At 38.3% G+C, this 25,304-nt stretch overlaps 1 protein-coding gene across 4 annotated transcripts in view; it reads right to left on the bottom strand.

Moving 5' to 3' along the window:
- NELL1 (neural EGFL like 1) overlaps positions 1–25,304 on the bottom strand; it is a 240,310-nt gene that overhangs the window by 80,675 nt on the left and 134,331 nt on the right. For all 4 annotated transcript variants that reach the window (XM_032444974.1, XM_032444975.1, XM_032444976.1 and 1 more), the window contains exon 14: positions 16,585–16,707. In XM_032444974.1, coding sequence (XP_032300865.1) covers positions 16,585–16,707 — 123 coding nt within the window. The remainder of the gene's footprint in view (positions 1–16,584; positions 16,708–25,304) is intronic.

Below are 25,304 nucleotides of genomic sequence, written 5' to 3'. Positions count from 1 at the left end.
TAGAAGCATCAACATTTCCAACAAGCATTTTGCATTCAGAAATTACTCAGACCTACAAGGGTCAGCAGTTTCATACATTCCAAAAGATTATGCTCAAAGATCTTTCTATGCACAATAAAGAACTTTACCCACAGACACAGTAGCAAAATGTCAGAAATCAAGGCATTGTTAAACCTTGTAGGAAGCAAGGAATACACGGCACAAGTGTTTTTGCAATGGCAAGTGTAAAGAGATTTTATATAGGGCAGCCATAAACATTGCAAAAGGCAATACACTTTGATGTTGCAAGTCCTCAAAGTCCAGGAGAGTGCGAGCTTTCAAAACAAAGCTTTCTGCACCCGTTTATTTTATGTAGGAGATGCAGTAATGAGGGAGCAGACTGAGTGCAAAGTTTTCTTCCTATAGCATCATTTGTCAGCAGAGATTGCTTTTTAAGATTACTGTCATGCCGCCAATAGACAACAGGAGTCTGCCATTCTTTTCAATTCCATATGCAATTTACCATCACCAAAAAAAAACCTGCTAGTCTTTCAAAAATCAATCTTTCCAATTTGTGAGTATCAGCATGCAGCAATACCTAAGTAAATTCCTAGGCAAAAAATTGCTCATAGAGAACTTTAACAAATATTCAATTCATTGGATTTTATAATCCTCAATGAACACAGCTAGCAATGCGTAAAGCCAACATAATGGATGCCCACGCAAATGAGGCATTGCAAAGCAAAACTGATATTGGAAATACAATGGCAAAAAGGGATAGTTCAACCTTAAAGAACTAATTTTCCAACAGACGGAGAAGTACTTGTAATCAAGAAGAAGAGGTAATACAAAACAACTACTCTTTCCTGCTCTACAAATATAGCTACTAGATCTTCATGCTCATCGCAGTAATTAATTCATTAACAATATCCTCATATAAGGTATTAGTTTATTATCAAAAAATCTGTCTAGGATAAGGAGAGATCCATAAACATGTTCAAGACTCAGATGCTACCAATGGGAGTCAATTCTCTAGAGAGAGATTATTACAAGAAAGTGGTGAATTATGGATGACATAAAGGACAAAGTTTTAACCTTGCTGTAACTCACTTTACTCCCCATGGGATACAATGATCCAGAACCATCTGCTGTACTACAGCAAACAGTGCTACCACCACCACTTGTAAGCTTTTCTACCAATTTTTCAGCTCAACAGACAATTTCATTATATAATGCAAGTAATTATTAATTACCTCCTGTTTATGTTTGCTAGAAATGCGTGGTATGAAGACAGTCTGCACTGGAAACTAAGAAAACAAGGAATTTGAATCTAAGTCTGGATGTCTAAAGATGTTTCAATGATTGCAGACCACTGGTTTAAGAAGATTCTCTAGCTCCATTTTCTGTGGTTCCCAAGACCAAAAGGTGATTGGTAAAGCAGGTGGAAATAGAAACCTTTGCACACTATAATCATGTCACAGCCCTAAATTCAAATGGGGTGCTGTCTCCCTTCCACTTCAACATTATGGAGTGCTGTACTGTCCTGTGATATTCAACACATGATTTAAAAAACGGCAATGGAGGAAGCATCAGCTCTTACAGTTACAGCTATGTCATCATTCCCAAGACCTAGAATTCCCAGTCTTGACTCTACTTATTTTTCAATAGCATTTTCATTTTTTCAGTGCCTGCTTTTCCAGACAATAAGTTCACTTTCACACGCCTGCCCTGCGCTGCAGACATCCGCAAGCAGACCGCCCATGCCTATGCCGAACCCTGAGAGAGAATGAACAGAACAAAACTACCAATTCACTGTCACCCGGGAGAATCTTACTTTTGTGCTCCTGCATTCATTTTCTTTTACCATGTTCCTATAACTTGTAGAGCGCCTCTGCTCAAAAGGCATTTCACCCGGCACGTTTTATCAGCTTATTGTCTCTATGGAGTATATTAAGTTGCTCCTAGGTACTTGCAAATCGGAATAGAATTTCATGACCCCAGGGAGAGTGATATCACCAAAATAATAGTGTAGACATTTCAGAGGAAGAGCAGAGATCCCTGGAATACATTAGAACATCACAGCTTAACAGTACCCACCCAGCACTGCACAGCTCTCCCCACCTTCAACCCTACAAGCAGAGCATTTCTCACAACCTGCTAGTATTTGCTTGACTCCCCCATGCTTAACAGCGACGTGCTTCACTCCACAAAGAACATGAACACAGCTAAAATATTTACACCACACCTCGTGTTTTGCGTCTGGGCTTTTCTGGTGAATTAAAGTTGCATTAGAACCTATGTTCAGCATTAAACCCTGACCTGTGCTAAATGTACACCTTCCATCACCTGAAGTTAAGGGTCAGAAACTGAAAACAGTTGAATATGGTTTATGTGAGAAGTTACTATATTTTTGCTCCAAGGAGGAAGAAACACGGTCTCTCACAATTGCATCAAATGAGAGAAAAGTCCTGCTACAAAACAAACCCCAGGGAGAAATATCCCAGCAGTCCACGTGCTGCAGATGAGTGAGTAGAGCTGTCAAGACAGAGAGAATTGCTGAAATGGTCTGCATTTATCACATCTGTCAGTTATGTCTCAGTCATGTATCACTCCCTTTCAGGACAGATTAAAATGTAAGAAGGAACTCAGAAAGTGATAGTTAAAGTTTATGCTGCAGTAGGTATCACTTTTATTCCTTTACTTTTTTATTGGGATTAATTAGAGTAACCTTAGTAGTAGTTTCATCAGCAAAAGTACGCTGCATTACTTCATGCTTTCAATTTTTAATTTGCTTTATCTCAGATAGCATTTTGCTCAGTAACACTCCTAAACCTGAAACCATGCCGTAAAAACCTAGGGGAGGTATTGTCTTACCCACTGCTGAGATACAGATCTCTGGAGCTCATCAACACTGAACATCAACTAGAAATTCCCCTGGAAACTCAGAGATCGCATCTGCATGATTCTAAGTGCTCTCAGAATTGGATCTTTGATATTTACATTTCATATCAAAACGGGACAATTGGCAGCATACTGCGGCCCAGTGACAGCACAGAATAGGACTAACGACTACTTATGAGAAGGGAAGTGGGGCTGCTCAGTTTGGAGAAGAGGATGCAGAGGGGCAACCTCATTGCCCTACAACTACCTGGAAGGAAATTGCAGCAAGGAAGCATTTAGTCTCTTTTCTCAGGTTACAAGTGATAGGAAGCGAAACAACGGCCTCAAGTTGTACCACTGAGGTTCAGGTTGGATACCGTGAAGAGTTTTCTTGTGAATAGAGTGGTCAAGCATTGGAATGGGTCTCCCAGGGAAGTGGTGGAGTCCCCATCCCTGATGTGACATTAAGGGGCATTGTGTAGTGATGTGACTCAGTGGGTTAAATTGATGTGGTGTCACCAAATTCAAACAAGTCTTTCCCACTCTAGATGATTCTGCAATTCTTCAACGGATCACACAGGTATCAGATGGTGTTTTGCCAAGAAACACCTGGCTTTGTACACTATAATAATTAATTTCATTTCTTACACGTCAGATATTTACATCCTTCTTCCTTCCATCTTCCTCAGTTTCTAACACTTTTAATATATACATGGCGTAATGCAAATAGTGTACTTTCTTTTCCCTTTTTGTCTGCTCAGACTGTAAGATTTAGAAGCTTTTCTTCTTAAATTTATGTTTTAGTTAAAAGTGTAAAAAAAAACCAAAACATCTACAATTCCAGACATAATTAAACCTAATACACCATTCCAGATCAGAAACTCTTAATTAAGTTTCATCATCTCCTATAGCTAATCATCGCCCAGTCAGCAAATACCTCCAGCAATTTCCACCCCCTTCTTCCCCTTCCACCTCAAGGCACAGCTGCCCCCAAAACCTAATTGGAACTTAAACATTTTCTCCCTGTACAAACCGGCCACCCTTGTACTCCTATTTAAAGTTCACAATTAGAGACGCTTCTAATGTTGGAAAAGAAATAATCAGCATAAGAAAAAAATATCTTCCTTGAAATACATAAAATGGACATTCTCTGAACAATGTTTTGTGGAAAAGAAAACAGAAATGCAAGTTTCCAACCAGAAAACTTACAAGTTATCTTACTTAGGAAGAGGAACCAAATGACAAAGAACCAAACATAAAGAAAGACAAAGGTTCGTGCTGATAGAAAGATATGGTAGGAAGATTCTAAGACAGATTGTAAAACAAAGTAATGCTTTTAGTGGCGTACAAGTAACAAAACCTAATAAAAATAACTTATTTTGACACTTTGCTGCCAGTCATTACAGACTAAACCTCCTGGAGTTTATAGCTCTTTCCTTTGCTTGGGAATGGCACTGTCTGTTCTGATTGCTCATGTCACACGATGTATAAATTGAGTCGAAGACTTCCAACTTTAGGACTGTCAGTCTAGAATTCATTCACACTTAATAAACTAGCAAAGAAAAATCTATTTAAAAATAATTGTATGTTCGGTCTGTGATGGTTTGCTGAATTTGGGAAATATTTCTCTTGATGAATGACAACCTAAAAAACTCTAAATGGACATTTCTTCCTATCAATTTAATATTTTACTATTCATTCATTTCACAGCATGTATTTTCAGAATCAATAACTCCAATCCACAGAGGTATCCTTTTACCCAATCAGGTAATAGGAAGACTAAGCCCCAAAAACACATGACAGCAGAAGAAATGCTGCCTTGGTAGTAAAGCAACTTTTTATGTTGCCAGCTGGGAGATTCGGGGGAAAAAAGTGACCTTAATATACTCCTTTATTGAAGTTAGTGGAAAACAAATGCACTGAAACAGTAAAGATGTTTCATCCCAGGAAAAAAGCTAACCTAAGGCCTCTGCACTATGTCTCAGTGTGCTGTATGAGCCAATATATAAAGGAGACCCCCAGCACAGGCCACAGGTCCTGCCCTTTCAGCAGAGCCTCATGAGCAGCAACAGCAGCAATTTGGACATTAGGAAGATATGAAAGAAAAAATCAAAAACTATCTGAAAACTCCAAGGACTAGATAGAGGCTGTCCACTGCATACATCATTAAAACCAGAAAGGAAAATATGAGACAAGAAGGGATACAGGCTATTGTATATGCTGCTTCCTTGGATTCTTGTCTTGTTTCTTGCCAGTCCGTGTGCTGCAGAGGTGGCTGCAGGCAGTGGCAGATGTTAGTAATAGACTTGTTTCCCTGCCCTTATTAACTTGTGTTCTAAGACACTGACGATAGTGTTTACAAAATATAGCCTCAATTTGTTTTGTGTACAGAGGCAGTGAACAACAGGGTAAAGCTGATGCTCCTGAAGGGGAGAGGAAGCAGTTTTGACCTCACTGATCTGACCGACTCGAGCACGTATGCGTGTGATGAACAGAGCGTGGATGAGGCATACGCATGTTTCGCACAGCTACTGAACTCGCTTGACTCTCCCCCTCCGCCTCCCCCTGTTATTTGTCAAGTCAATATTGATCACATTAGATAAGTGCGCACAGGGCTCTCCTGGAACAAGTCAGCAGCGTGCCACAAGAACACACTGCCTACCCAACCTGTAAGCAAAGGAACCATGTGAGAAGGGCTGACTGAAGGCAAAGGCAGCCCACTCCCAAGCCAGCATTCAGATTTGAACCTCTCAAGTATCTGCACATTTGAAATAATGCAATAAAAAGAAAAGAGATTTCATGTCAGCTAGTTGACATTGTTAGTGAAATGCAAATAAGCTGCCAGCAAAAAATCATTTAACACCATCTATCACCAGTATAATTATAATACATTCATAAGAAAGTCTCATCCGAGTTACAGGAAGGCTTTTCAAATTATTATAGTTTAATGAGAAATACCTAATATGACTGAATAATGTTGGTTGCCTAACTGGTGACTTTCGTGACAAGACAGGTAGGCTGGGCTGAACAGAAAATCTTATTATATTAGAATCTATAGTATACAAAAATAATAGTGGAATCCTGACAGAAAGTATTATTATGATTCCAGGTTACAAAGTACAAAGGAAAAATGCACCTTGCATAGCAATGCAGAGAAAGCTGAGGTGACAGCGAGCAAGCAGCAAGGTATGGCACTGAGACAGGGAGCAGCAGCCATGCTGTGCTCAGAAAGCACCCCTGGAGCTAGACAGTGCCTGCTGTGCATGGGGCTTAGCAAGCCCCCAGCTCTCTATACCCAGGGCCATCACAGCACAGCTGGAGCTGGCAATGACATGGGGCCACACTCCACTGCCCACTGTAGAGATGCTCTTGGTCAAACTGCAAGCACATTTGCAATATAATTGCATCAAAGGTTCCACTTCCTGCCAGAAAACTTGCTTGCTTTTCTGTTTTTTTCTCCATTGGCAGTCATCTATCACTGCACACACTGAAAAGGCCACATTAAAGCATCTGAACGTGTGCTCAGCCGTCCTCATGAACAAATGTTGCTGTCCACATAAATGTGAGTAACTGCCTGCATAGACACAAACTGCTGCACCCTCTATCTACTGCGCGTTTTATAAACTGGTGTGTTACCAGCTGTAGGGTTAAAATACCTTCCCTTAAACTAAGTATTGTCATCCTTGTAGTGCAGTCTGAAAGGAGTGCACATGTGGCTCAGCTACATGGAAATAAATGTTGCTTTTGCAGTATGTTTAAGTCACCAATATGAGATACACAAACACAACCTATGACAGAAAGACAATCAGTCCAATGGAGCATTTCTGCACTGCAGGATGTTCGAAATAAACAAGAGTCAGAAAATTGCGTTAACTCTTTAAATCACTGAACTGTGGGAGTTGGAAGGGACCTCAAGAGATCATTGAGTCCAACCCCCCTGCTAATGCAGGTACCCTACAGCAGGTTGAGCATTTAGGCATTTAGATGGGTCTTGAGTACCTCCATAGAAGGAGGCTCCAAAACCTCTCCGCACAGCCTGTTCTGGTGCTCCAATGCTTAGGAAAGAAATTCTTCCTTGCATTAGCCTTGTGTTCCAGTTTCTGCTGGCGCTAACTGCTGAGCCACACCATAAATGGTATGAACAAATTCCTGATGAAGATGTTTCTTCTCATAACACATGGGAAGTAACAGCTTAAGCTCAGGTAATAGTTCAAAATATCATCTACCAAGCATAATTTTCATGGCAAGAATAGACTGCCTGTCCTCTTACACATAACCTCATTAACATGTGTTTAGGATGCCTGCCCAGAACAGATGGGAGCCAGACTGAACATGTCCAGTGTGACCTAGGAGACATGGCTCACAGGGTTTATCAGAGTTGCAGTGTCAGAAAGAACATAAAGGTTTAAATAATAATTAGCTAACTATTTCCAGAGGCCAATACAATATATGCCAGGTTTGCTAACTTTGAGCTCAGATGCCTTCTATTTATAATGGAGGCAAGAATATTTTTTTAGTGACTGCTGGAATACAGCAACATAAAAGATTTTGAAGCGTATATAAAAACACAATTCGGGGCTCAGAGACGCATCATAAAAATACCTGAAATTATGCTTCCAGACGTATATCATGCTTCTGTTTAATGTGCAATCTTCAGTTTTAAGCACTCAGCACAAAGAGACACTGCTTGCAAATTTTTAACATCTACTTTTATCAGTATCACTTAATTAAGCCAGTTGTCATGTAGTAGATATCAGGTGTTAGGTGTAATTTACCTTATCCCTCCCTATACGTAGTCATTCCAGTAGACATTCAGACAAACAGAACAGGAATAGCAATACTTAAGGGAAGAAAAGAAACAGGAAAAGATCCTGAAAAGCATTCAAATGCAATACGGTCAAAATTCCAGTTATAACATTTATACTAGCTTATACTGTGCTGTGCTTTGTATTTTTGAGGAAAATAGTGGTGCTAACACACCAGTGTTACAGTCATTGCAAAGCAGTGCTTGCACACAGCTAAGGACTTTCCTGCTTTACTGCCAGCAAGGAGCTGCAGAGTACACAAGGAGCTGGTGAGGACAGCTGGCCCAGACTGGCCAAGTGATGTCCCACACCATGTGGCATCACATTCAGCAATAAATCTGGGGAAAAGAAGGAGGAAGGGAAGGATAGAGGGAATGATGGCATTTGTCTTCCCAAGAAATCATTGGGCATGATGAGCTCTGTTCTCTAGGGAGTGGCTGAACATCTGCCTGCCAATGGGAAGCAGCAAATTAACTCCATGTTTAGCTTTTGCTATAAGCAGAAATCAAGCTGCCTCAGCTACTCCCAGCCCTGCTGTCCTCATGCCCAAGAGCCAAAGAGTCCCACAGAAAGCACTGACTTCCAATGAGAGCCTCCTGTCAAAGCCCAGCCCAGACTATGGAAGGATGCACAGTTCCCTGCACTAGCATGCAGTCATAAGACATCCACTGCCTGTCTTCTACCTGCAACTGCGTGCAGGCACTTTTCTGCTTCTTTTTCTTTCACCTGATAAACATTTAATGCAATGGATGCATATATTCAGCAGGTCAGACTTTACCACATGAACTATTTCTAAATCTTGCTGCTTTCATAGGAGTAAAAGAATAAATAAATAATGGAGCACTCGAAAACCACTTGACCAACAACCATCAGCAACCACTTACAGATTCCCACTCATTTTTGTTTCAGCTCCAACAACAACTCTGGGATGTCACTGAAAAACTAATCTCTAAGTCTTGTTATAACTACGCTGCCTGCTTGCTTCCTACAGAAATGTATTGATTATTTTAACATCATTCTGAAGAATCTTGAAGCACCACTAGTATTAAGTTGGCGTACCAGCTCACTTCACTTGCTGAGGGTTCAAGGACAAGCAGTAGGCAGGTTCAGCTGTTCAGCCATCCTTTCTCCAGATACAAAAAAATTCAACCTCCCCTTGGTACCCACGGCAAAAGATGAATGCTTATTGTCTGTGTTTATCCGAACCTCTGTGATACAACACTACAAAGCATATTCAACATGAAACCAAAAACCTAAGTGACTACTGATGTAAGTAGTCTCAGTGGAGTCAATCACTTACTTTTAGTTAGGCACATACCCTGCCCAGTCAGGTCTAAAATTACCACATTAAGAATTTTCTCACTTGCCTCTCTCCTAAGGCTAAGGGAAAACAGCTCTGCGCATGCAGGACTGATTTGATTACCTCAATCTTTTCTTGGAAATAACGTATGTCATGGCAATGTCAGACAACTATTGTTTCCTTCATTCTGTTCAGAGGGAGGAAATAATAGGTGTCAGGAAAGCAGTACAACCATGTGTCGCAGTAATAAAAGTAGCATATTAATGAGCATCCGTAAACCATTATAATTAATGCAAGGGAATGTATATTGCCTACTTAAACTCCACAAGCATCCTTGTAGCTCCACACCCAACTGCCATTTTATTCCATCCCAGGGCTTTCTGCTCATTTGCCAAACCATCAGAGACTGAAATTATGTGCTGAAGGGAATTGGGTGGATACATTTTAATACTATGTGTAATGGCTGAGAAGAACCATCCAGTCTGTTCATCAGGGGCAGGAAAGGCATCCTCTAATCCTATGTGAGGCATATACACATTATACCCAAGAGGCTAAAACGTAACTAACAGTCTACGGAGAAAGATGGCTAAGATGGATGTGCACAAAGGTATGGACTAGTATTGCTTTTACTTTTTTAAATAACAAAGGTAGATCTGTGAAGTTTACATCACCTTAAAATTTCAAGCCCTATTTGATATGCCTGCGTGTCATGTAGCCGTCAAATAAATAGTCCATTTTGAAGTTTAGCTTCAAAAAAACCAACCTGACAATTCCCATTTTTAGGTGCACATCTGAAAATAGAGAGAAAACTGCAAGTACCATCAAGGTGACACACTAGAATGCTTGAGTATTTATTAGCAGAATAATAACATAAGTCACACAGCTCTGCCCCTTCAGGAATAACTTAAAAAAAAATAAGTAAATAAATAAAAATATAAGGAAAAAACACTCTCCTCATTTCTGTGATTTATGAATGGCTCATTTCCACTCTTGGATGACTGAATTTTAAATCATGTTGAAAAGTGAGACCTCTTCAATTCCCACCTCTTCTTGGTTTACTTTAACTTCTAATTCTCTCTGTACATAATGTGTTCTAAGCCATTTTAATTCACATTCTTCTTGTATCTCATGTACCAAATTGACCCAATAACTCATTTTGATGATGCAATCTTCAAAGCACCTTTTGTGTTTTTTTCAGTAGATTCTGGAAAAGATTCTTTTTCACTGCAACATTTCTTTCAGGTAACATTCACAGTATACTGTTAAAGTTTGCCATTAGTCTTGTACTTAGCATATGCTCACTTAACACAGCAACATCTATTATTTTTATAGCTGTACACTTTAGATAAGAACTCTACACAACACACACAGGAGCCTCAACCTGTCAGCATGTTGCAGAGGCTTAAACATCAGCATCACTGTGAAAAAGCTGCAAAATGGAGAATCGTTTGGGGTTGAAATATGCAAATTATATCATTAAAGAGCCTACACAGTTTTGCCATTTCTAGTACTCAAGAAATAAAATGCAGTCTCCAAAACTATTAGATAGTTGAGGGTGGGTGCAATTCCCCCTTGCCCCTGGCTCTTATTCTGACCTTTTGTTACTCCCCTGAAACTCTACAAGATTGTAGAGTAGTAGCTCCACACAACTGTGAAAATCCAACCAAATTTGGCTACTTCATCTCAGTTTGCATACATTTATCACAGCCATCGAATGCCCTTCCAGCATTCACCACATTTCACAGCAGTGCAGCAGCCAGAGTAAGACAGAAGGCAATAGAGGACGAAGACACAGAGGGAAAGTACAGCTGGGAAACATTAAAAGAATGGAGTTGCAGAGAGAAGTGAGCTGCCACGTCGGCCAACATGAATAGAAACCCATATCCCACATCCTCTTCCAATGGAAGAGCACAGAAAGAAAATCCTTCTCCCCAAGTCATGGAAAAATTATAAATGAGAAAGAATTGCAGGCCCTTACTACCAACTTGGATTTAAACCACAACCTCCGTTACACTGATATCTGAGAGCTAATATAAAGTCTGCTAAGGTACATCATCACTCCATTTCAATCATCCGATAAAAACAATGTAGAATGGTATCTGAAGGAGCTCAGAGCATCCTACATTCAGCATAAACATGGGGCAGCAGCTAATAGAAATAGGGTAACACCATGAAAAACAAAAAGAATAAACACTGAATGTGTCCTTTCATGACTTCACCTATTGGCAGTCAGTACTGCGCACACTGAATGAGACACAGGGTTAGCCATTACCTATGTCAAACGTGACAAACAACAAGTTCCTTTTATCTTGGCGTACCGTACTGTGGAAAAGTCAGAGAAACAGGAGGCTGAAAGAAGCTTTGTGGCTGGAGTCCATTCATTTACTATGGCAACTAACAGACTTGCAAGGCTCCTTTCAAAACCTCAGTGATGCTCTTGTGCAACTAAAAAAATACATAAATAAATGAATAACACATTTATGTAAATAGACTTCAACCTGGTAACATCAAAGACTGTCTTAATATTATTTAATGTAAATACTGAATTTGCAAATCACTCCTGGAACAATTTTAAAGGCAAAGGACAAGATGAGGATGTAGAAAAGACCCAACAAGAGTATCCTGCAAAACAATGTTCCTATATAACCCAGTTTAGTGCCCAGGAATTCACAGGGAAAACTGCCATTAACTTCTGCAATTAGCTCCACTTATTTTGCACATACTGTACAGGATGTTGATCCTACAGTGAACCAACATTAACCGAAGAAACTGGAGACAAGAGGCAAATGAGTCTAGAAGAGAACCTCCTTTTCTAAATCTAGAAACCCTCACAAATACTCAAGCATAGGTCTGTTGAAGCCTTTGGATGTACACATGCAAGCAAATAAACCTTATTTCACTTCCACAGAACTACAACATTTATACAGAGCTATAGCTATAGCTGCTCTGGACTGGACCACTTACTCAGCAAACATAAATCAGCGTTATACTCTTTTTACATGGGCTGTAAATTCAGAGCAGTGAGACAATCTGTGACAGCAGAGAGATCAGGATCTGAACTCTGACAGGCCACATTAATCATGGTTTTTAAATGGCCTATGTCCATAACTGATGTGCATTCTAAATCATCTTTAACAGTCCCCCACACAGAACAGGATCTCATCAGCAGGATATATTTTGCCCTTGGAAGGGCTGCAACACTGGACTGTGTAATGGTAAATATGTATAGCTCTTCATATGAAAATAATTTCATCTGAATTTCAAAATTTCACATGACAAAATCTAGATGACGACATCTTAAGGACAAGAGAAAATTATCCTTAATCATCTTAATGTCATCAAGATTGTCATAAATCCTTACCAAAACCAAAGTAACAACGTTAGAACTGAAGTAACTTAAACAGTATGTGGCTAAAGCACCATGTATTTTACAACAAAACAGCAATTAAAGAAATTATAAGCTATATCAACCACTTAAAGCCTTACAACCACAAAAACTGGAGGCTGTGGAGAAAGACTTTTTCATTCCATTCTACTACTTGACCTAATTCCTAACATACTCCAGTACTCCATAAAGGCTTTCAACTCCATATCCAACAGACAAACACACACACACAGAACATGTAAATCTAGTGTGGTAGTTAGATATCTCAGAGTGATCAGAAATGCTTTTACAAAATGATATTAGCATATCAAACAGTCTCACATTGCTGGCATTTAATCTTAGTATTGCTGACGTCAACATAAGAGGGACGCAAGAAAAAAAGCAGAGAATGCAGCCGAGGAATAACCAATAAGACTAGCGTTCTTTTCTTCAGCTCTCATTATTCTTGAGCATTTTTCATAACAAGGGATGAGAATTTGTCTTTAGTTATCTGTTTACTACACTGTCAATACAACGTCTACACACTAGAAGGTATACAGCTTCTTTCAATTGCACTTATTTCAGGTTATTAAGTATAGTTCAGGCTAAGAATTACTCAAAAAAAAATCCTGCTTGGAAACAAAGGAGAAAACTGAAATAAAAGATAGCTCTCAGACTGCCATTTGTTTAAAAAAGATCTTTCCCATTGCCCTAGAAAAGAAAACAGCATTCATTCAAAATCTGGACATTTTTCCATACCAGAGTCCAGGTAAAATGTTCATAAGGTGACCAATAATTCCTTAAGTAACAACAACACTACAAAACACAACTTTCAAGGTAAATAAGATGCAGTACAATTAAGACACTAATCTGGACTTTAAGATTAAACCAGTGAAACCGAGACTATCTCACTTCAAAATTACAGCTGCCTTCTTTAAGACTCCACCATATACTGAGTCCCCATCCCCTGAGAGCCTTCTGAGAAACACTGCAGGAAAAAAACAAAACAAAAAAAAAAAACCAAAACAAAAAAAAAACCTATTTCATACTCTCCAAAATAAATGATTCTTCAACATGGAAACTAATTAGAATAAACACAGTTTTGATTTTTATGCCACAATGTCTGATGTCTTTCTTCCCAGGTATTAGTCATATTGCACACACTTGCATTAATGTTTATGACTGTAACTAAATCCACCTCATTTAATCACTGTAATAAATCTACATCTCAGTAGAAACCTCCAAATGAGGTATTAATAGTGTACCACATAAACCTGTTAGGCAGACTATACAAGTAAAACATAGAAATAAAATGAAAAATATTCATGCTTGGTTAAGTGTTAGACTTTGGGTTGTTCTGCACAAGTGAGATACACACACACAAAAAAAAAGGACTAGCCAACACATCTTGCCTACATTGCAGGAGAAAGTCTCCTGTTTTACCACCTGAATATTCTAAAAAGAGCCACTGCTATGGTTCTATGGCAGAAGTTACCTTACAAATCCTTTCTTATTCTGAGCCCGGTGCAATATCTAATTTGCTAACAGTGATGGTACAGCATCACAGTCCTTTGTCATTTCATCTCAACTCAGCCTCACTCCTTTACTGATCAGAATTTCACTATCTTTCTGAGGTACTAAAGCCCATTTCTTACAGGAAATAGACAAACTATCTACATCCATAGGAAATAAGTCCTGTTTGTCCCTATTCTTATACACAGTCTCACTGCCTATGTTTTGGTACCTCCACATTTATGAACATTTTCTTATGGTCACCTCTACTTCTTTCTCCATTTTTATGTCATTTAAACTATAATTGTATCTATTTTAGTGAAGAAGAGCATTTGGTCTTCGACTGTGCCCCTTTCTACTACTTCTCCTCATGATTGTTTCCATACCTACTTTGACACAATCCAGTCCTTAATTATATAGTCCAGTTTACTACATGCACAGAAAAGCAAAAGAAAAATCTTACACATGAAATTTATTTTTCTACTTGATAAAGATGGCATCCAGGTTATGATTATCCTGACATTAAAGTCAGTCTTTCTCTCTGATCATATAATTATTATTCTACTTATAGTATTCCTGGACAATAGTAATAAGATTTCTTACAGGACTGTAGAGATGTTACTCTAGTAGGAGTTAAAACAAATCTTTTGTGCATGTAAACATCAATAGCATGTAAATATAAAACACTTCCAGCTGACTTAAGGAGAACGTTCGTCAGCTTCAGTTTGCATTATGTTGAACTTATTACCTTGGTTTGTATATACTTCTTTTCCAATTTATATTGCCTGAAGGTGAAAGCTTCAGAATTGCTAAAAGATGAAGATGACCTAAGCTATTTATAGTTGCCCTGACAAGTGCACAACTCTTTTCCTGTGGCGAGCCTCGAACTTGTGCAAGCAAACCAAAGTGTGTGGTAACTGATAATTCTGATTTTATTTCTGATTATTTTTTTTCAGCAAGATTACATGTGTCACCACTAATGAACAAAATGTGAATACCTTTCAAATTAGCCACCCAAACTCTAAAAAACACAAGTGAGTGTAGAACCACAGGCTGAGAAACTCAAACCACTTCCTGACATTGCATGTTGTACTACTTGCTAAAACACTACAGCATTCTAGTATCATCTGCCTTGCAGGAAGACTATTCCATGTTGCAACAGACAATTCTCAGCCGTAGTGAATACAGTAATTATTAGAGTGCAAGACGCTTTCCTACCATCTCCAGTTTTCCCCAGTTCACATTTCCTAGTCAGAACGTAAGAATTCGCTTTGTATCCTCTACTTCCATGTACATTCATCTCAAACAGGTAATCAAGGACATTCACTTGCAATTCAAGACATATTAAATACATATGTCTAACCACAACTCAGCTTTCAACACATTTTGAGGATGAAAACATCTTTGCAATTCCCAAGTGTACTTTCATTACCAGAATATTAAGTTATTTCAACGTTACTAGACTAATAAATATGCAATGAGAGTTTGGCTTTGAGTTTTTGGCACATTTAACCCAACATCAGATGCCCAAAGATCATCAGTGTGAAAAGATGGTTTGTATGAGTTAATCCAAGCATTCCTGCTTCAAAGAAATACCACTGAGGATTTACATTGTATTAGCATCAGAAGAAAGAAAAACAAAAGCACAGTGAAACGCAGCCAGGCTGTTCACAGAGACTTCTCTGAAACTCTTTGCCTATGCTGTAATTTATATTCACTGTAATCTAGTAAATCATACTAGAATGGGTTTCTCTCCCAGGTATCACCTCCTGAACTTCAGTATGGACAGAAGGTTTAACTTGGCCACCATTTTCATAATGTTTCTGCGATGTTTCTTAAAACACTGCAAACCATTTTACAGTTTGGAATGTAGCATTACTCTTGTGCAGATGAACAAAGCTAAATCAAAAAGCAATCAGAGGGCACATGCTAATTCAGTGGCTGACAGGCCAATCTTAGTGAAGAACTTTAGCTTGAAACAAGAATGATATCAGCCCTATTCCTTTAAATAATTCCTTGGAAGTCCATAACAGACTATTTTCTCAATTTCAATAGCTATAATTTCAAAACAATATGTTAGTTTTCAGTTCTTGCAATTCAGTTTAGTAAGGCAGAAATCATGCAACCCCAGAGAAGACAAAAACAGCTTTTTATGCAACAAGATAATTCATAAATACATAAGAGGTAGAACTGAGTAGAAATAAAAAGCCTTCCTAAAAAGCTGATCTACCACTTCATAGAAAGCATAGCCAACTCCAAATATTTCTTGCTTACATAAGAGAGAAAGCTTCAAATTAGGTGCTTGAATATAAAGAACAAAAAAAAACCCAACTGCTCTGATGTGACAGTAGGCAAAGTGCAGCAATACGATGTTAGAATAAGAGATGATTATCCTAATTTTAAAGGCATCTGATTAAAGTTTAAAGACTAAATGTGACAGCACACATTAATAAACAATTAATATCACTTAAAAGCAGAGAGATATCTAGTCCAAATGACAGTATACAATGACAGTAAGTCCTTTTCTCCTAGCTTTCCAGATATAATTCCTTCTTGCTGAGAGAAGTTATGCACAAATCAATTCCCATCATCTCTATGAGCATTCCAGTTGCCAGATGACAAATCTCACAGTGAATTATTGACAGAATCCAGGCATCATCACAAGTTAACAGAATGTGGGGGACTGACAGAAAATATTAATAGAGCACGCCATTTTTACAATGCTTCTAGAATAACAGACTTACCTCGGCAGATGGTCCCATTCCCCACATATCCAGGTTTGCAGGTGCAGCTATGTCCCCTGACAGTGTTGGTACAGATTGCATTCTCATCGCAGTTGTGCTGCCCACTGCCACACTCATCATGTTCTACAAGGGAAGAAAAGAACAAGAGATGGTGAGCTTTTCAGCTTGAAGATGTGGCATCTTAAAACCAAGCGGGATAACAAGGGTGTCACAGCAGCTGATTATTGTTACCTTGATCTGAGAGTCAGAAATGGGTTTGCTTTAATTACAAGATTTTATATGTTGATTGTTTCAACAACATTCATTGTTACATACTCTGAATTAACCCCTCAGAAGAGCCTCTCCATTGACAACAGGAACACAGGCCTTGGCAGGCTGAAGTTCACACTTTCCTTGCCCATGCATTTATACAGGATGACAACCAATTTCAAGATAACTCAAAGCACACGGAAATTTGAGTGGTAGATTCCAAGGAACTCTTCAAACCAATATTTCTGGAATAGCTTTTTAATAGATGTTTGCAGAACAATTGTCTGATGTTTTCTCTTTTTCTAATCCATTTGACAGCTAAATGGTATGGATTGCCATTATTTTCCTCTAATGAGCATCAAAGCAAGACATCATTTGCTCCCTCTTTGCTTTCAGTAAGAAACTCTCATATGCACACACTCAAACATGTCTGGCTTTTGCTGATAACGTCAGGCCTACATTCATACTTGTTAGTTTATGTTGATCTTCAGCTCAGCTTTGTAATTGACTTTAGCTCCTTTCCAATTTTCAGATGCCTTAGATACTCAGAATGTTAGGCTTCCTCAAGGGCTGCTTTTTCTCTCCCTCATCCCTCCTTCTTCCTACTCTGGTCTAGTGGTGCTCAGATGGCTGCATCAGATGCAAAGATCATCAAGCTACCCTGCAAGGAAGTTCTTCATGGGCAAGTGAAACTGAATGATACTTCCTTTCTTTTAAAAAGAAAACCCTTCTCCAGGCTTTCTCCCTCATTCTATTTACCTCTCCTGCAGATGTAGAGATCCTGGCAATGTTATTTAGAACTGACTAAACTGAGGTCAGATTTCTAAGCAGACAAAAGCTTAAAGAATTAGCAACTAAGTTTGGAACGTGGACCCTGGGAATCTGCCCTTATCATAAGAAATACCAAGAGAATCTCCTCTATATGGGGAATCCCAAGATTTCTTAGCAGCAGTTTGGCCGCAATCATGGGAACTTTAAATGAAATTTTCCCTGGTGTAGAGATGTCTATAGAACATGATGCTACAGTGCTAATAAGAATGAGAAAGCTTTGATTTTCTGTCAACTTGGAAAATTCTTTTATTCCAAAAGGGACAAGACCTTAAGAGTCGGTCAGTAGGAAGTTATTTTTGGTTTCATTCTCCCTCACTCTCTTGGAATCCACAGTGGGAAGTGTGGGTTGAAGGTCAGCTCATGTTTTGTTTAAACTCAAAAGATATTACAAGTAATTTGCAAAGAAAGCCACTATCACATATCACTTTCCAAAGTCTCCCATTCAAGGGCTGGTCAGGGAGAATGTATTTTTGCTTTAATGTTATGGTTTAAACTACTTAAATAGATAACAAAGGCTGATAGAGCTGGTAGGCTCACTGAGAAGGATGCTACTGTAGCAACTGCTGGTTTACCTTCTGCTCAATATTACTTTCCTTCAAACAGAAAGAAGGTATGAAAGAAGATACTGTGTCCCAAGCTTCAGATCATATCCTTGCTTCCCAGCCACCTGGCTACAACCACAGCTACACGAGCCAGACATTTAAGTCTGGGATCCTTCCTTTGGATAAAGACTTGGCTGAATTTCCCACAGCTTTCATGGACTTTTCCAGCATCTTCAAAAGTTCCTACTTTAAGCACACCAGTTTAGAAGCAATGACTAAAAAGCTCATTCCTTCCCCAGGCTTTCTCTGAGCATGGCCATTTGTCTCAAAAAGCACCTGAAAGAGCACTGGTAAGAAATTAATCATCTTTTTCACAATAATCTGTCTGCCACCTTTGTTCCACAACCACAGAATCAGGACAGGTATTAAGTGTGAGTACTCCCCATGCATACGTTAAGCAATGCTTGTCTTGAAGAGTATCTTTAAAACTATCTACAGAAAACATATAATTGGGAAAAAAGAGGGGGGGGGGGAGGAAGTGGGAAGAAAAAAAAAAAAAGAACCAAAAAAAAACCACCATTAGGAAGTTAACCCTGGTTATCTACTTGCCTCAGGCAACCTGAAATTGCTTCTGCTTCAGTTCAAGTCCACTATGAATCTGGGGACACTGACGCTTATATACAGTTAGTGCTGCATGATAGCGCATACACAGTGGTTAAAGATAAGTACTGTAGTTATCTTTGCTTTGTTCACAGTCAACCTAATAAAATAAGCTTATCTAGATGAATGCAATACCCAAGAGCAGTCTGACAGAATTTGTTTCAATATTACATGACCTTACAAAGGTAACAATCACATAAAAAACAAAGTTAATTCCCCAGAAAGTAGTTTCCAGCAGACAGTTGCATATCTTGTTTTAGGAAATAGCAATGCATCCTATAAAGTGCAACAAACACCTTCAGGTCTGGTCTACATGCACACTGACACTAGGGCATGCACAATACCTCCTTTCTCCTCAATCCCCAAAGAAGAAACTAGGAAGAGTAAGTGGCAATGGGAAAACAGACTGTTTCCTGCTAAAGCCTCAGTAACACAGATAGATGGGAGACAGCTAAAATAAGCACAATCACCCAACCGCCACAGAGAGAGTTGGGACCACACTGCATCCCCCTGCACTCAGGCATGAGGACAAGACAGACAGACCCTGCTGAAGCAAGCAGCACACCACTCCAACATTTGCAACCAGTGTTTATTGTGCCACCATGCAAAAGGCAAGGGGTAACTAATTCCAGAGCAAGACTGAAAATACAACCAAACTCTGCATCAGTCCACAAAGTATTTGCTATCAAAGATCACAGCTCTTCTAATAGCTGCATTAGCTACACCTTCAGCCACAGCAGACTGATGAGTCATGATGCATGTCAGCTGAGAAGCCACTTCCTTAACAGACCTTCAGCTTTCTTCAAAACACAAGTATGTATTGAGGCTAATAAAGGTAAAGCACCTACAGGTTGCAAGAGCCTGTGTTTTACATACATCAAATATGCACACATTCCAGCCTATTGCCAGGCAGTCTCTTCATGAAGCACAAATAGGTCTATTCAAACACCAAAGAAGTCAACAACCTTCAGGCACCTGTTTTCCTGCAAAATAATCTGTACACACATTTCTCTACCCTGATCTTACTAAAGAAACACATCCCTGTTCTCTTTAGCATTACTTCAAAAACAGCTCTCTGTTCCGGGCTGCAGTGAAGTAGAAGAATGCAATAGGGAACATGCTGGGGAGGCAAAGTACTACACAAAGATTTGGGCCGCCTGAGGTACTGTATTCTGCAGAAAGCCATCCAAACCACACTGCAAAATTGTATGTAGAGTAAAAACCATCACACCAAAATAATTCAGAGCACGTACAGAGCAAAAATAAGAGTCAGTAAATACAAATGCATGTTAATTTCTAAATAAACAGCTACAAGTAAATACAGCCTTTCTCGATTTGTGTGCACATGAAATGCAGTGTTTGTGAAAGGCTTCAGGAAGCTACGACAACCAACATCAGAACTGTCAGTAGCAAAATATGGATTATTGCCATACTCTTGAAGTTTGAAATATATTATATAAATATCATCCCCTTTTTTTTACTGAAAAGATATTTGCAATTAATTATTTTTTATATAATTACACAAGATAGCATCTCGTGGGTATGTTTTATAAAGAGTACTTTACAATTCTTAGGATACTTCTGTTTTCCTTTGTTGAAAGAGACACTACCAGTAGGCTTACTCTCTTTTCTCTCTGTATATTCTTGAGGAAAAAAAATCAAGTAGTTGAGTTGTTAAACGATTTGTCCAAAATCTTTACAGAAAATTAGAACCACTGTTTGAAAATATATAGACACAGCAAAGCTAAGCACCTTTTAGTCAAGAGTCACAGGTAATTGTAACATCAGGATTGCTTCCCCTTACAGAGTTCAAAAGCCTATTCTAAAAAGGATAGTTGATTTAGGATTTATTTTTTCCACAAGTGTGTTGACCTTTCTATCTTGTTTTTATTATTATTAGATAAGAATGTTCTTCTAAAAAGGACAGGCACTGGAATGCAATTACTGGAGACACATCCCATAGAATGGTCCTTCACCATAGCTGCTTTCAATTCTCATTATAAGAATAGGCCCCAATTTAAACTGGCTCGGAAGATGGGAACAATTTTATTATTGTAAGGATTTCCTTCCATTAGTTACCCAAAGCCTTCACACTTAATAGAAAACATTCATCACTGGGAAACTTTGTGAAAAGATTCTGACTATTTCTATTTATTCTTACTTTTACAACATTGAAAAGAAATCAATGTTGATCTCTAAACTGAGGGAGGACAACTGCTTCTGGGGTATGTAAACGCAAATGCAGTAACCATTGCTATACACCAACAGACGTATAATAGCGATACCACTCGCTTAAAGAATAGCAAGGTCATCAGATTCTACCACTGTTTATTAATAAAGAAACCACTTGCATAAAATACATGCTCTCATGTAAAATTAATTAGCTGTTTGGCTACACTAATGCAACGGCCTTTTAAAACTGTGAAAGGAGAATGCCACCTCTCAATACTTTTAAAAGAACAAACAAAGCTCTGCTGCACGTCATGAAGATTCAAATATGTATTTAATTATTAAGGCCTTAAAAATGAGAAATAAAGAATAGAAATCAGGAAACATTGTGGACTTAGCAACAATGGGATTTCAGCTCACAAGAAATTCTGATGAAACAAAAAGGATAGCTTTGAAATAGGCTGAATAAAAAAGAAACTTTACTCTGTACACACGGCTAAAGGGTTCAAACTAGATGATCATCCCCTCCAACCCAAGCCATTCTATGACAACAGAGAAGTCCCATTTCCTTAACATAAGGATATGCTGCAGTTTGATCCTTACGAGCTGTTAAACATACAAAGTACTAGCAGAAATATCTGCTTTGCAGTTCTTTTGATAGGAAACTAAAATGCTATTGTGATTTAAGACACAATGAACAGCTTTTGGTGTTTAATGCCAAATTATTTAGACTGCATTCTAAAGGAGTAGACATGCTACTCTTGGGTAATTAGGAAGAAATAGTGAGATTTAATTTGAATATAAAATTTTGAGCATTCACATATTTGCTGTCTGAATAAGACCTCTTGAATGTCTACTTTAAAATAAAAAATAGAAATTCTTCCCTTTTTTTCCTGGCACGGAATTAGATTTTGGTCACATTTTGCTATCCAAAATCAAGCTTACTAAATACAATACTAATGTAAACTATGCTTATGCTTTTTCTTGTTTTATTTTGATATAGTCTGTTAAAACAGCCTGCCTAGAACCATCTAGAAACTGGTATAACAATTTAATGAGATCTGTGTTCCCAAACGGGTATTCAGAGAGAATCACTGAGATCTGTCTGACGGTTTCTTGTTCCTCAACAACTTCAGTTATTATTTGGTATAGTTAAGATATTTACTCCACAATGAAAACTTGTAGTAACATACTCAAAGATCATAAAGAAAACTACTGTAATCTTATTCGTACACATAATGTGATAGGAATAGTTGTAGTGGAAAACAGACGCTGCCATATTCTAAAGAATCGCTGGAACCATACACCATTGGTCCTTCTGCATTTAAATTGTATTTCCTACTCACTGAAAGTACACGTAGGTTGAGTAGATGTGTCAAATTAGTCAAGAACATGAAAATAATATATAAAAACTCTGCTACTAGCTCATTTGCGTGAAGAGTCACAGTATCATGTGTTTTTTGACATTGAATTCCCATGTCATATATATCAATAATGGAAATATTATCCATTTTGATGCATACAGAAGTACCAGAATGCATCCATAAACACACAGGTTGAAAACAGCAAACCCAATTGTCACACTTTCCATTTAAACTGGCCACTTTGCTGCAGTTATGTGCAGTTACTGAAGTCAGATTAGTCCTGTTTCGATGCAGGGTTCTGTTGTTTTTTAATGCTGAAAAGTGAACTTAAAAAACCATCTGTAAACACTTCAAACTAGGGCAGCCTGTATTACTATATAAAGAGGACTTATCACAGCCTTCTCTTTCCCAGGCTAAACCAGTTCTGTCCCTTCAGCCTGTCTTCATAAGGAGAGGCGATCCAACCCTTGCATCACATTCATGGTCCTTCTCCACACCCCTCTCCAAGAGTTCGATTCAGATTGGATTTAGAGACAAAACTAATTACAATAGTTTGGGAAGGAGTGCATATTTCAAATTAAGAGATGCAAATATTAAAAAAAAAAAATAAATCCATTACAGAAGAAATTTCACTTTATTACCAAGGGAAAAACAAAACGTAAAACCTGTTATCTTTAGGCTTTCAAGAGCTGACAATCTCATTCCACCTAAAGAAGAAGCTCTTTTGCAAGCTCATTCGCTGAGTAAATTGCTCAGTCTCCAGATTCACAGCACTGTGGCTCAACCCTATGTAGATCAAAACATCTTTTAGAACCAAAATGTAGTAGTAAGGATTGTCCGGTTTCTATCATAAGAATTCAGAGTAATTCCTGCATTTAATGGTAACAGATTACTTAGGAGCTCCCTTTACTTTCCTACAGCTTAGAATGAATCTCTCATTAAGCAAACTTTTGCACTGGGGGTGAAAGGAACACAGGAAATATGAAATACAGCGCTGTATTTTTAGAAAATACTAAGTAGTGTCTATGGTGTAACTGACACCACAATGGCAATAGAAATGGTTCACAAAATTACCAAAAATGCAGTACTCTGCACATGGGAAACAGAACTATGCCCTAATCTGTGAGATCCCAAACATCTTAAAGTTCTTCCTTGTTATTGAATTTATGATCAATTTATCCTATGTACGTATAAGAGGTATGCAGTAACCTGGTCTGTATGACAGCCTCTCTCCACAAGACACCTGTAATCTTCAGCCTGATCCCAAATTGTGAATGTGATTTATATTTGACTTCAGAGAAACTGGACACTATACACCCACAAAGACAAATCCCAGACCCAGTTCCACAATTTATGCATGTCGATATGTATATTTGTATACCATTAAGTCTTCCAAATTCCTTTGAGTAGTTATTGCTTCTCTTGACATAGCTATGAAGCAGATAACTTCATACAAAGAACACATTAGCTCTCATATAGAGAGTAAATAAAGCTTTGGAACTCATTGTGATGTACTGTGCAAAAAGAAAGAGATTATACAGTTCCAGCAAGGCAGGAGAGGTGAGTGACGAATAGTGACAGATGAATAGCAAGAACAATTCTATGAAGTTCTCAGATTCCCTAAATCATAGGACATTCACTTAGGAAAATAAAGAAATCACAAAGAATGACAGAATCTGAGGCAGCACAGCAGTTGCCAATGCCTAAATTACAGTTTGCAGGAGAGATGCCTGTTACCATTACATCTTAAGATACAGTTTTATTCTGCCTGTTTTGCTCAGAGCTAAATAGAGTCCAAACACCTGCATTGTGTCAAAAAAAAAAAAAAAAAAAAAAAAAAAAGCCCCCTAAAGCAATATGGTACTGATTTATTTATAATTGCAATATGACATAAACTAAAAGGACAGGCTGCTTTTTATCCATGAAAATTGTGGAAGCTGCATATTTTATGAAGCTGATATCAGAATCCCATCTTCCTGGTATTTTCAGTTCAACAACAGCTGCAAGCTTCATTGTGCAGAACTCTCAAAATCAGTAATAACTAAAGGTATGAAATTTACCTTTTGGTGCAGCTTTTCATCACGGCTTGATGAACTTTGTATTAGTGACATAAGTTCAAAGGAATTTTTTATGCCAGCACTCCATGACAATTTAACTTCCACACATGAAAAAACATTACAAAAGCCGTACAAAGCCTAGTTCAAGCTTATGCTAAAACTTAGTGGAGCTATTGCAATGTATTAAGGTGGAGTTGTTTCGTAATGTAAGCATGTGTGTGATAAAAGATCCAATCTGCTCACACAAGAACACATAAAATCACAGTTAAGGGCACGCATTATTTCTTTGCTCCCATTAGAGATGCAAGGAAAAGCCTGCAGAGTGTTGGCACGTACCTTTCCACTGATACGGAAGACACAAAGACTTAGAACTCAGTTTGTCATTTAAGAAGTCAGAGCCAAGCTGTTAGGTTTCCCCCTCAGACTTACCACCCTTCTGTTTTATGCATGAGTTTCTAATTATACAAGTGCTGTAAAAATGATGGAGTCCATTATATTTGATGCTTGTGACGGAGTACTTATAGAGCTGCAAGTAAACAGAATATTCACCTACTTGCAACTCCCCTAAGTAAGTCAGTGAGTGCAGAGATTATTAAAAATACATTTTTAAAACTGGCTTCTAACACAGCATTTAGGCACCTAAACTACCAAATGGTTTTCTTTGAACCTAACTTCCCCCAGTGCGTTTAACTAAGACAAATGGGCTCTCAGCACTTTAAAAAGAAAAAGAAGTCTCTATTTCCCTCTTGGGTCTTCAGTTTACTCCAACAGCATTCAAAAGATACCACACAATTTGTAAATGGAAGGAAGAGATCAAATCATTTTACCCCTTGAAGCGTGCAACTTTA

Source organism: Coturnix japonica, chromosome 5 (genome assembly GCF_001577835.2).
Source record: "Coturnix japonica isolate 7356 chromosome 5, Coturnix japonica 2.1, whole genome shotgun sequence".
Classification (NCBI taxonomy): Eukaryota; Metazoa; Chordata; class Aves; order Galliformes; family Phasianidae; genus Coturnix; species Coturnix japonica.
Note: the sequence above shows the minus strand (reverse complement) of the source record. Positions and strands in the feature narration are given on the sequence as shown.